The following is a 13744-nucleotide window of genomic DNA, read 5'->3' on the forward strand; positions in this document are numbered from 1 at the left end:
CATAATTTATGCAGGTATTATTTTTAAGGAAAGAAAAAACTAGCAATCAAACATTGTATAACTTTATGATAATTTCTGTGTGAATATTAATCTCTTGAAATCAAAACCAAATATTGTATAATTTAGTCTGATTGTTAAGTTAAGATTTGTTATGCTAAAATCCCCAACCAAACAACCCCTGAAAGTTGACTTTTAAAGAAGACAGCCTTGTAATATGAAACTGCATTCTTTTTCTCGATCGCGCATGTTCTAATTACAGAAACAGTTCAGAGTTCACAACACTATTTGTGTGCAATCTCAACCCCACTCTCGGCTTGAGATCGTGCATGTTGGTATATTCATTTGAATATGTTCTCTTGAATTGGTTGTTATATATGTAATTCAATAACATGTTTACAAATTTGATAAAAAAATGTTGCTATGATTACATCCATCGATATAGTCTTTTCAATATCAAATTTCTACAGTACAAAAAGTTAATTTTAGAAATTAAACTACAACAAGATTGTCAAAATGTAAAATATCATATATCAGAAAGAGTCGAAAAGTAGAAAAAATTAATTAATATATGTTATGATACTTCAGATTTTTCGACGAGACAAAAGAGAAAACTCATGGCGAATTTTTTAGCAATCGGTCAAGGTGAATATATTCAAATATTTTTTTCAACCATCTGGTATTCGAGACATATTCTACTATGGATTGTGTTAGCGCTCCCTCCCATTGATTACGGGTGAGGAAACCTTTACCACCACGCATAGCTTGATGGTTCTTCAGTTGTCGATTGCATATTCTGGCTGTCTCTTTTAGTGGAAACACATGAAAACAGCTTAAGCCTCATCCACATACAACGACAAATAGGACTTGAGGATCCACACTAAGATATGTGCAGCAAATAATGGTATTCACCAAATGAATAAAAAATTATTGAGAGAAACAAGTCATTGTCAAAAATCATTTTCCTTTTGCATTTTTTGGGTGTTTTCTGGATCTATGGATCGGCGAGATTCTTTCCATAATTGGGTTTCAATCCCCAATTTCTTGAGCTCTATGAGGCCACGCTCGACTGCAAAAAACTTCATTAAGTTATTTGCGTCATCTGACCAAACAGACTAATGGTATGTTTTAATTTCTTAGTAACTTGACCAAACAGACTAATTAATATGTTTAACTCCAAACAGACTAATTAATATGTATATTCATTATTCGGAGAGGGAGAATCTCTTACCATGAACAGCATCATGTGAAGTGAGAGGTTGGCCACCTTGGTTTATCCAAAACTGTAATCTCTCCTCTGCAATATCTGGTTCCACTCCATGATTTTTGGCTCTTCTCCACAAGTATGTCAGCCACGCCTGAAACAATAATACCAAAACAAGTGTATAGCATCTATTAAAATGATAGATAGGACTTGAAACATTGCCACTATTTTCCAATAACAAGGACAACTAACTCATAAATGATTAACAAGAGAAAAGAGAGGGGGACTATTGAGACCTCTTATTCAATTGTAACTAGTAAGGTTAGAGAGCCCCCACTATAATTCTTATATAATAGTTTTTTTTTAATTTTTTATTTTATTTTATGAAGACTAGTAGTATCTATTTTGAAATGGATCGTTTAGCTATATAGTCATTGGTTTTCCTACAGAGACAAAATTGTCACCCAGATTCTATCACAGATAAAGAAAACAAAAACAGTCTTTAATCATATGCTAGTTACTTTTATTTTTTGAATATTTCGTCAGAGAAGTTGTGCACAATTCAAAATTAATGAGCAATAGTTATGCAGTTTTAGTTATTCAAAGGTTTGCTAACCAGCAAGTGAGTAATCACCTCAAGGGAAGACGGAAGGTGTAAAAAAGAGGGAAAATCAATGTGAAGAATTCATTAAAGAGTCAAATACCTGCTTAAACTGCACATCTTCTGTCTCCTCTGGATTCAATTCTGCGATACAGACATAATATTAGTAATACGAGGTAGCAAAGAAAGTTCTAATGCTAATATCTACTAACCACTCCTTTTGAAACAACAACCACAACAACCCAGTATGATCTCACTAGTGGGGTCTGGGGAGGGTAGTGTGTACGCAGACCTTACTCCTACCCTAGGGTAGAGAGGCTGTTTCCGATAGACCCTCGACTCCCTCCCTCCAAGAACTCCCCACCTTGCTCTTGGGGTGACTCGAACTCACAACCTCTTGGTTGGAAGTGGAGGGTGCTCACCACTAGAGCAACCCACTCTTCGCCTAACCACTCCTTTTGAAAATATAGGCAAAATTGGAGATACGATGAATGGAATGGCTAAACCTGAACTAAAAACTCGACATTAGATTATTGCGTAGTGGTGTATCAGAAGTACTCGAATCACATGGTTTGTTAAACTAGAATTAATTCACTTTCCGAACGAAAGGCTCTCAATTTGGCATTGAATATAGGATATCTCAATAACAGCAAGGAAATAGGTTAAGCCACCTCATATTAAGTCAACAGCAGTGAAAATTAGATCCTTGACAAGAACTCGGTGGTGATTTTTGAGAAAGCTTAATCTTATACCATGGTGAAAAAAACCCATTCATACCTTTCTGGGTTGAGCCATGCACTTATTGTTACACAATGTAACTTGAATAGTTAAGATTTTCCAATGTTATATGTATAGAAGGAAGAATGTCATGCAATTAAAAATGATTTATCAAAAGCAAGTAGTGTTTATTCTGTTGAAACAAGAAAAAGAAGAAAGAGAAATGATTCAATTGTGCAAAGGGTTCAAACTAAGCTAATTGACTGACCAAATGACAGTAACTTGAATAAACTCACCAAATGCTTCTGAAAAGCTCTGGCCTTCCATTGGTAGCCTCATGTCATCTGCAGCCATAACATATGTAACGGCAGGTCATTATATCTATCAGTCAAGATTTGAGACGGTTTACTATGATCAGAATGGAGACTGAAAAAGTTCAGTCGCTCCGAGTCTTAACCCTACAACAAATGCATATATCTCTCAAAAAGTTAACCCAATCCGAGATGCAGCATTGTACACATTGAGGCAAATTCCTATAATCAAAAGAGAAGGAGATATGATAGAAGTCCGTGCAACTCCACAAACTAAGGCTCAACTTTTCGATCATCCATAATTGTGAAAACGACAACAAAGGCAGAATCTCAAACCAGTTAGGATAAACAAGAAAAAATTCAACATATACCTGACATATATTTGGTGAATGAATCCCAAGAATATAGTTAACATGCGATAAAGGAATATACGTCATACAGTTAAATATGAATATCAACTCTGTTACCTGTAGCTCTGAGTGCAGTTAGGCGCCTTTGTTGGGCCATTGCTAGGGCTACTGCTCCTTCTACCTTTAAAAGGGGAAAAAGAGGATGAAACAGAAAACTAAATCAATTACACAAGAGATTTCATCAAATTCACAGAAAATGAAATCAATTACACAAGAGATTTCATCAAATTCTAACACATATTACAACTTTTATTTCCATTTTTAAGCATGTGAATAGCAGTTCCAGACCATTGATATTATAACTGATTTGTCATCAACCTTTCTGTTCAGCGTTCACTGTTCAGTAACAAGACATGAAGCTTTAGCATCTTACATTCAAGGTAATACGGCAAGAAAACTGAGGTTATAATTTATTATGAAACAAGTTTGAAATTATTACTCCCTCTGTTCCGTTTTGTTTGGCACCGTATCCTTATTAGTCCGTTCCAAAAAGAATGACTATATTACAATATTTCCTTAATGACAATCTTTTATAGCACACAAATGCTATGAAATGTTTAAAACCTCAACTTTCAATTATATAGCCACACGAATGTAATGGCATAGTTAAGACCGCAAGTTTCAAAGGTCTTCCTTCATTTATTAAACTTTGTGCCAAATCAAACTATGACAAACAAAGTGAAAAGGAGGGAAAACTTTGGTATTAATCTACTATCTTTGGTCCTATAAACTATTGTCTGATGGCCTTTCTCCAACTATTTCATGGATTTCTTGCCCCGAAACAAATAAGAAAAAAGAAGAATACAGAACAAAAAAACAAAAGAAAAGCTACCTACACTGGTCCTGATTTCTGTTGGCCACTGTTACAGAAAATCAGTCTAATATGGCAAAAGAAGAACAACAGTTGTGCTATCATTTTCTTCACTTTTTAGAGAAAGGAAGAGCATTTATCAGAGACGCTGAAGATAAATATTCTTAAAACAAAGTTCAGTTGAATATAATGGTGATACATTTTTTAGGGATTTTTTTTATGAATTGTGTATTAGGTTCTATATCAACAAAGAACACTTATCTGGCTTGCTTGACATCAAGTAAAACAAAAATATTTGATGATTTCAGAGGTTAATGTTGAAGAAAAGTTTGCATTTTGCAAAGGCAATATACTATCACTCAAGTGGACTAACGGGTCTAGTAAAACTAAGCAATGTGACTCTCAGGATAAGCTGAGTGTGAAGTTTGGGCTCTAAGACCCACATTCAATTCTGGCCATATTTATTCCCCGCACACACTTGGATAACTCTTCAGATTTTCCTCCCCCCAGGGTAAAGGATCAAAGCAAATATACAACAAAGGGAAATGGATGGAGTTAGCAAGCAAATGAAAATGATATTCTCTTCAATTCTCGTAGTGTAATTGCAAGGAATTAGTCTAGTTTGGTAGCACCTTTTGATAAAAGACTACATGGGTTGTAATCCTATTATCCTTGCCTACTCTTCTACTGTCTACTTCCTTGATCCTCACCATAATTGCTTCAGTATGACGAAACATCAAAGCTTTGCTGGAATTGTTCCACTCCTCTCATTGGAACAATTCCATAGGAGGTGATTTCAATGGCCACATTGGGGCGAAGTCGGAGGGTTATGAAGATGTGCATGGCGGCTTTGGTTTTTGAGTTAGAAACGGAGGAGGAACATCGTTACTAGATTTTGCTGGAGCTTTTGATTTGGTGATAGCCAACTCAAGTTTTCTAAAGGTGGAACACTTGATCACTTTCCAAAGCTCATGACCAAGATCGATTATCTGCTCGTCCAGAAGTCCGATATAAGCCTTTGCACAGATCGCAAGGTCATCCCGAGTGAGAATCTCACGACCCAACATAAGCTCTTGGTCATGGACCTTAAGATCACGAGGAGGAGAAAGAGGGTTGTGTCTGATCAACCGAAGATCAAGTGGGGAGCCTTGACTAAGGACAAAACTAAGGAGTTGGGAGACAAGTTGCTGGCAATGGGGGCTTGGAGGAGTACTGGGATGCAAGTGCTATGTGGACCGCGACTGCGAATAGCATTAGGGAAGCTGCTAGCTGGGTATTAGGGGTCTCGAGGGGCTATTCGGGTGGTCACAAATGGGACTGGTAGTGAAATGACGAGGTCCAAAGAAAAGTGGAAACTAAGAAAGCGGCATATTTTAAGCTACTGGAGAGCATTGGCGAGGAGGTGAGGAGGAAGAATAGGGAGTTGTATAAGGTGGCGAAGACGAAGGCGAAGCTAGCGGTTACAGCAAGACTGCAGCGTTTGGACGATTGTATGTTGAACTTGGGGGGAAAGACAGGGATAAGAAGTTGTACAAACTAGCTAAGGTAAGAGAAAGGAAGGCCCATGACCTGGCCCAGAAGTGCATTAAAGACGAGGATGGTAGAGTATTGTTGGATGAGGCACTTATATGAAGGGGAAGAGCGACCGACCAGATGAAATCCCGATGGAGTTCTGGAAGAGCGCGGGCAGGGCGAGCTTGGAGTGGCTTACTAGGATATTTAATGCCATTTTCAGGACAAAGAATATGCCCTATGAATAGAGTACGATGATCCCTTTGTACAAAAATAAGGGTGATATACAGAATTGCAACAACTATCGGGGTATCAAGCTGCTAAGCTACATTATGAAAGTCTGGGAGAGGATGATGGAGTTGCGTGTGAGGAGGAGTGTATCTATCTCCAAGAACCAGATCGGATTTATGCTAGGGCGTTCGACTATTGGAAGCCATTCACATTGTTAGGAGATTGATGGGGCAATATAGGAATAGGAAGAGGGATCTACTTATGGTGTTCATCGACCTTGAGAAAGGCTACGATAAAGTACCTAGAGAGGTGATATGGAGATGCTTGGAGTCTTGAGGCGTCCCTGATGCATACATTAGGGTGATTAAGGATATGTATGATGGAGCTATGACCCGAGTGAGGTCCGTGGGAGGGGAGTCAGACCATTTCCCAGTTGAGATGGGGCAGCTCTCAGCGCACTTTTATTTGCACCGGCTATGGACGTATTGACGCGCCACATTCAAGGGAAGGTGTCGTGGTGCATGTTATTCGCAGATGACATTGTTATAATTGATGAGACACGAGGCGGTGTTAACGCAAGGCTGGAGGTTTGGAGGCAGACCCTAGATTCAAAAAGTTTCAAGTTGAGCAGGACCAAGACAGAATACTTAGAGTGCAAGTTTAGTCGTGCGGATCAGGAAGTGGACGGGGATGTGAGGTTGGATTCACAAGTCATTTCTAGGAGAGATAATCTCAAATACCTTGGGTCAGTTATACAAGGGAATAGAGAGATCGACGAGGATGTCACACATCGTATCGAGGGGACATATGATTTGCATGCATCGGCTTGAGGGGAGTGTTAGATAGTTATGTAAATAGCCCTAGTCCCACATGGAATAAGAGTAGAATTTGTATTGTGTATAGTTATAAATAGGGATATTGTAAAAGGCTTAATAGATATCAATAATAGATTTTTCTCCCGTGCATTCTCACAATTATGTCGTAAAATGTTGTAAAAAAGTTTAATATACATTGTTAATGTTTGTCCCCATGTCGAAGGTCCTAGATCACTTTGAATATCTTAAGAGTCTAAAAACTACTCCACAAAAATGATATGATGTGCAATATAAAAAAGTTCTGAAATTGCATAAACCAGAATCCAAAGAAAAAGTTCACGGAAGAAAAGAATTTGTAAAAGACCTTTAGTGATGTCAGTTCCCGAAGACCTTTATCCACAAGTAGCATACTTTCAACATTCCCGTCTCCTGAAAGTTCACTCAGATCATGTGGAAGTGCTTCCCTTTCCTCTGGATCATTGTAAACTACCAAAAAAATTATTTCAAATAATAAGTTAAACAAAACAGGCTTTAAATGGTTTAGGTTGCAAGAAATAAACATTAACTTTTGCAAAAAACTCACGTAATGAGTTCTCATCTTTAGCTTTTTGCCCTGCCTCCAACACAACTTCCAAAGGTAAAGGGGCAAGGGATGACCAGTATTCTTGTTTTGCTCCAGCTATGTCTGTGTGAATACCTGCATGATGTTTAACTTTACATGAATAATCCAAATGGGAACAAAGACAAAAACTAATTTTTCTACACCTAAGTCCAGGGAAAAAAGAAAAGTAGAATTTAACTTGGAAGATTGAATTGGTACCGGGGCGTGAATAAATGTGAACTATTTAACAATTCTGACTGATCTCACTTAAACAATATCAGCAGTAGGGCACAATCACCCTTGAATTAGTTTTGGTGTACTTCGTACAATCCATTAAAGGGAAAGGAATGAAATGATAATTTTACTTTTAAATGACTGGAAAAGCCTTCACATAAATCACAACTTTTTGATGTTCCATCTTTCCTAAATTACTTAGGCACTGATACTGAGCAGATTATAATTTCACTGTATCCCCTCCACCCTCCCCCATACAAATTACAACAGCAACATACCACTGATCCTGACTGGAAATGCACTTTAAAAAAAAAAATCTCACAAAAAAAGAAAAAGATTAAATATATCTTGTTTAACAATTTTGCCAATAAGCTAAAAGGGAAAAGACAATTAGAGATTCATTGTAACTCTCACAATTATTTGGAAAGTACTTATTTGGGATAGTTTACAGAAATAGGATGAAACAATTGGGATCACATCACGATTGTTATACAGCGCAGAAAGTGTTTTAATAGGTTCTAGAAAAGTGTACAGAAGGTAAAGGAGAAATCAAAGATAAATAAATCTAAGAGAGTACAAAGATATTTTTGGATACACTGTATGATAGAGCTACATCGGGTAACTGAAGCTTAGAACGTGGCAAGGCAAACTGGAGCTGAGCTAGTGGTGGATGACAGCTGTGTGGATACTAGTTGAAGCTTAATTAGTGATTACCCAGTGTTTTACTAATCCTTGTAAATAAATATCCGATTGACCTAATACAGAAGAAGCAGTTTCATTTGCTCCCAAAAAATTTGACCTTCATGTCTCTCTTATCTCTCTCTCCCATTCTTCTCCTAGACTAGAATTGTCATAATTCACCGAATTCTTCAGATTTTAGCGAAAGAGATGAGAGAATATCAGATTCTACTTCTCAGAAGGAAGTCATTCGCACTCGGTAAGCACCAGGTTTAGTTAGCCTAACTCTAGGAGCTAATATCAAACAAGTTAGGGAATGTAATTTTTATAAAAGTAACATTTATTTATTGTGGTTTAATAATCTTTTTATAGTTTACAGTTTTATCTAATTTCCAGTGTCCATTTTCAAGTGACATCCAAAAACAAACTCAACTACTCTTGGGTCCTAAATGCGGAAAAAAAAAAAGAAAAAAAAAAGAGCAAGAAGCGGATGATTGTGAAAAATAATAGAAGAAATTTATGTTTACGCCAATAAATGTGGTCAAGGTGTCCCAAAGAAGTACAATATTAAAGGAACATTGAGGTCTTAATCCCAATGCTTCAATGCTTGAAGTAAAGTAACTCGATTATCTAGAAAATCATTTATAAAATAAAGTAATTTAATGATCACAGTTTTACTTTAAGAACACAAATATAATTCTAATTGTCTAGATATATTAAGCACCACAAATCAGAAAAATTTCTTGGCACAAGAAATTTAATATACCATAGTGGACGCATAAACTCCAATAGCGTGCAAGCCAACACCTCTTGAGAACAACCTCTTCCTAAGGTGTGAAACTGTGAATTACATAAGTATGCAAAAGGAAAGGGGGAAAAGTTACAAAGAAAGGCCACAAAATAATTACATACATACCATCTCTTCTTGACTCAGTATCATTCTTCGAGTCATAGTTCGCAGGGACTATGCAAAAGAAAGAAAAGAAACGCTTATGCAATTAGAGATGCGAGATAGTTTATTATTCATGCTCATAAGAGTATTATGATTATAGATGAGTATAATTCCTTTGACATGGTGGACAGCATATAGGAATAAATCATGATTACAATAACCGAAAATCTTTGTCTACTCTATGACCTTGTTAAACTAAGTGTATTTCCGTAACCAAAAAACTTTACTAAATGTTATCTGCTAACAAGTTTCCAACAGTAAATTACATGCATTTCAATTATGTCCCAGCATTACTAAGTAAGAAAATACAATGACATTTCACGACTATAATCTGCCAAAGAAAAATGCAAATGTCTTTCTTGAATTCTTTGGAAAAATGAAATATCGAAATAATATCCACGATATACTCCCTCCGTTTTAATTTATGTGAATCTATTTGACTGGGCATGGAGTTTAAGAAAAAAGAGAAGATTTTTGAACTTGTGGTGTAAAATGAGGCACATATATTTGTGTGGCTATAAATTATTGCATAAAGGTCAATTGTTTTTAAAAATGGAAGGGGATCATTCTTTTTGGCACGGACAAAAAGGAAAGAAGTTCACATAAATTGGAACGGAGGCAGTAAGCTTTAAACATTTTCTACTTTTCTTTTATCTCCAAACTTTTGAATTTTCAGTAATTATGTTCTATACTATTCTCTAAGACTTGTTATAAGCTATCAGAATACTTCAATTCTAAAGGCCTCACATCCAACGACTCATCGTGAAATCGAGATTGTTAAGCTAAAGAGGTAGATTCACAAAACTTTTAAGTTCTTTTTCTTTCTGAGAGGATAATATTCAAGTTTTAATTTGTGGCACTTGTATCTCAGAAGACTAAAATAGGGATTCTTAGCCCTTAATCATAGATATAAAGAATGAACTATTCCTGAAATAAGAAATCAAATATAAAGGATGAAGGTTAGAAATACCTCAGCTTCTGTTCGAAGAGCTGCAAGCTCGTCACTTTTTCCACCATAAGTTTGTGCTGCAACTTTTAGAGCAGCCTGTGAAGTACACATCTTTAATTTCATCCAGGGGAATAAGTGAAATAAATATGATAATGACATACTGTCGCTTTCCTACTTTATGTGAAATGTTTCTACTAAAAGATCATACATTTCTTTACTCCAAACAAGTTTAAGATTCAAACTGTAATTCGATTGTTATGTGATGTTCCCTGTCGAATTAACTCTACTTAAATATAAAAATAAGGATAATATCTTTTTCTTCTACTATATTAATGTATTACTATGTAGAGAAAATTATACTCTCTCTTCGAAGTTATATGTTCAACTGACGTGTGTCACAAAATATAAAATTAGGAAGAATGTATCGAACTCTCTATCATACATACCTCCCTTTGTTGTAAAGCTGCTTGTTTCCTGTACAAAGGAAAAATAAACACATATTGAATTTAGCCTAAATGATTTTAGAATGAAGGTCAATGTTCTTTGATTATGAAGCTTACCTGCTTAAAAGACGAGCCTCCATTGACACACCTTCCCCAAGACTGGCAACCTAAAAGCAAGACAGATGTTAAGCAACTCAAATATTGTGAAGGCTCACGACTTTTCTGCGAATCTCTTACTTTCAGCAGTGGAATTACTCGAACCACTGCTCGACCCCATGATGAGCTTTCATCACTTTGCAACATCCAACAGTGGTATTGCAATGTTGGCAGCATCAACATACAGTCTGAAAGCAAAGGAGAAAAACTAACTAATGCGAGAAAAGTAACAAATATGTCCTTGAAGATTTACCTGCTGCTCAAGCTGCCTAGCCCTTGCCTCAGCTTCTTCACAACGCTCTTCTGCAAGTCGAAGCTGAAAGGATATATAACGATCCACTGCCCATGAGCATGATGGATTGAAATGATAAACTAATTCTATTAGCAAACATTAGCGTTACCCAGCGCCTAAGTACCCAACTGATTGCTTTTGAGAAGGAAGTTGTTCTTACCTTTTCGAGTAAACTTTCATTCTCTTCTTGAAGCATGTCAACCTGCATTTTGGATCAAATATCATCAGCATCAATATTGTAATTAGAGATCATGGGAACTCAATCAAGATTCTAAAAAACAATAGTAACATACCAAAGAAAACTTCTTTGTTCAGGAAGTTCAACTCTATAAACTTAGTGGTTTTTAAAAGGTTTGACATGTAGTTGAATGATTGATACGGTTGGTAAATGAACTAACCTCATCTTGTAAAGCAGATGAAGAGGGCTGAGTGGGAGGTTCTTTATACTTGAAAGTACCAAAATCTACTGATAACCTGCTCATTGACCCAATAAATGAAAGATTATAACACATTCAGCAATGCACAAGACTGTTTAATGTACACCCAGTCAACATTTGCATTTACACTTGGTCCTGTTCAAACACTAACATCTAGAATGTGGGATGGACGGACAAGTGTTTTACATTTCGGAACAAACTTCAATTCAAGTTCTAGAACTGAAGAGTGAGTAGTAATCAAATGACTAAAATGTCAACAATTGTAAAACTGGTAAAGCTATTTTGTCAAAATAGTGAGCATCAAAACCTCATACGACATGCTCGTGTGGTTATTTGTGCATTCAAACTAGTAAAATTGTTTTTGAACAAAGAGAAACACTTGAGACTTCACCATGCTTACTAGCTTAACTCTATATTCATAGTAACTTATTAGTTTCGAGAGTGCACACATGTTGAGATGGGTCAAATCAAAGAAATGCAAAATTCAAGGAATTAAGATTTACCGATTCAAAGAATCAAAGATTACCTTTTATCTTTACGAGCTTCAGGTTGAGGCTCAATTGCAGCTGCATTAGAACCAACTGGCCTGAGCGAGAGAGGCACATTAGAAGGTACAACAGGAACTGACTTGCCACCGAAGTGACCCGAGCGGTTAGCTGCTAGAGCACGAGCAGATAGAGGCTGTTCCGGGATGCTGGATTGAGACGATAATTGATTGCCAGCCAAAGGTGTAGTAGGTGCGCGAGCAGATGGTGGTTGTTCCAAAGTGTTTTTAGATTGAAAAGTTAGCTTACTCGGGACAGCTGCAGAAGTAGAAGAAGTGGTCTGGATAGATGAATGAGAATGTTGATGAACATGTACATGTTGTTGCTGTTGCTGTTGCTGCTGTTGTTGTTGGTTTTCCAAGGAGGAGCCAGATCGGAGAGAAGTTCGAATAGGCGTTGTTGAACGAGCTGACAAAGGCTGCTGATCTAAAGACTCCGAAGACGAAGATGGTCTGATTCCTAATACTGATGCTGGACGTGCAGTCGGTGCATGTTGTTCTATGGATGTACGGATTGATGCTGGACGTGTAGCTGATGCATTTGCTTCTGTGGATGCACGAACTGGCTGAGAGAGGACAAAGAAATCAAAGCTTCAATCTTGATTCTTGCATTAAAAAATTACTTATCTCAATTTATTTGGCTTTGATTGGACGCTGAGTTTATCTAAGCAAGATAAGTAATAGTACCAAAACTACTATCGAATTGTGATCTATAACAAATACTGTCAAATTGAGAGTGAGGAAGTATTTTAATGGTGTTATGTAAGAGTACCTTTTGACCCAAAGAGTCAGTAGATGCAGATGGTCGGATTCCTAGTGATGCCGGACGGGTAGTCGATGCCTGTGGTTCGATGGGTGTCCGGACTGACTAACACACAACAAAAGAAACCAGACTCAAGCTACTTACTTATTTTCAGTAATTTTATTAAAAACACCAAAGGAGCATGTGCAAGTTTTTTAAAGTATATATTTACCAGAGGAGTACGAGTTCGATTGGGCCTTCCACCAAGGCCAATAGCAGCAGTAGAGGGAGCCACAGCCACAGGGTTGTATTCATATAGCTCGTCTTCCTCATCGTCGTCATCGGCTTGTTGATGGGCCATTACCTGAGCCAGCCTCTGCGCCGCCGCCTTTGCATTCTGCGGCCGCCGTAGCGCACTTGACCCTGACGCTGACCGCGCGTGCCCATGACCCTGCATCTCCGCCCACCCAATGCCTCCACTCTGCGGTATTTCTGCGGTTTCAACCCCAAATAAATGAAATTATTATACATATCAAAAGATTAAGAATTTGAATGAAACAATAATAATTCTTCTAATAGTAATTCTCTTTTGCCTTAGACGTCATAGAAGTTGGAACTAAATGAAAGTAATACCTTTTAAGTAGAGTCTAAACCAGATCGTTCTCAAACGCTTTGATCTTAGAAGATGAATCCATGCATCAAGATAATTCCATCAATCTTTGATGTTAATTCAATATTAGCCCACCAATTTAGATTTATTTATATCAGGGTAATAACAACATAGAAATGAGCCCAATTTGAATTTTGGTTCTTGTTGTTTCGCGAGTAGAATATTGTGGACGAGATTGGAGTCGCCACCTTGCATTGCATGCGGGGAAGATGCGAATAATAATAATGCCTATGGTTACAAGCACTAGCAGTGCTAGAATCGCGTATAACAAGTCAAATCAAATGATGGGTTTATATAATTAAACTAGTCTAAACAGCTAGTATGTTGTAATTTTTAATTAAAAGGATCAATCTTTACTTGTCAATATAAGTGGCATACAATTATTCACGAAAAATTCAAAAGTCATCATCAAGATTGAGTAAACAATGTAATACTTG

At 37.0% G+C, this 13744-nt stretch overlaps 1 protein-coding gene across 1 annotated transcript; it reads right to left on the reverse strand.

The window, feature by feature from the left end:
• Nucleotides 1-528: 528 nt before the first annotated feature.
• LOC109211108 (coiled-coil domain-containing protein SCD2-like) lies at nucleotides 529-13536 on the reverse strand. Its single transcript, XM_019374612.1, has 19 exons — nucleotides 13271-13536; nucleotides 12870-13129; nucleotides 12668-12763; nucleotides 11878-12461; nucleotides 11313-11388; nucleotides 11075-11116; nucleotides 10876-10938; nucleotides 10584-10633; nucleotides 10470-10497; nucleotides 10045-10119; nucleotides 9039-9086; nucleotides 8889-8949; nucleotides 7193-7306; nucleotides 6974-7095; nucleotides 3298-3361; nucleotides 2816-2863; nucleotides 1906-1946; nucleotides 1229-1355; nucleotides 529-1066 (listed from the first exon to the last, which is right to left on the reverse strand). The coding sequence occupies exons 2-19, from the start codon at nucleotides 13092-13094 to the stop codon at nucleotides 948-950; spliced, it is 1983 nt and encodes a 660-aa protein (XP_019230157.1). The 5' UTR covers nucleotides 13095-13129; nucleotides 13271-13536; the 3' UTR covers nucleotides 529-947.
• Between the last annotated feature and the right edge of the window lie 208 nt (nucleotides 13537-13744).

Source organism: Nicotiana attenuata, unplaced genomic scaffold (genome assembly GCF_001879085.1).
Source record: "Nicotiana attenuata strain UT unplaced genomic scaffold, NIATTr2, whole genome shotgun sequence".
Taxonomy (NCBI): Eukaryota; Viridiplantae; Streptophyta; class Magnoliopsida; order Solanales; family Solanaceae; genus Nicotiana; species Nicotiana attenuata.

Bases quoted from the DNA above. Each gene is read 5' to 3' on its own strand.
- LOC109211108 (XM_019374612.1), bottom strand. From the start codon at position 13,094: ATGCAGGGTCATGGGCACGCGCGGTCAGCGTCAGGGTCAAGTGCGCTA. The intron at 10,120-10,469 runs GTATGTATGATA...TGTACTTCACAG, and splicing joins CAGCTTTACAACAAAGGGAG to GCTGCTCTAAAAGTTGCAGC. The intron at 7,096-7,192 runs GTGAGTTTTTTG...TTTTTTTGGTAG, and splicing joins TAAAGATGAGAACTCATTAC to TTTACAATGATCCAGAGGAA.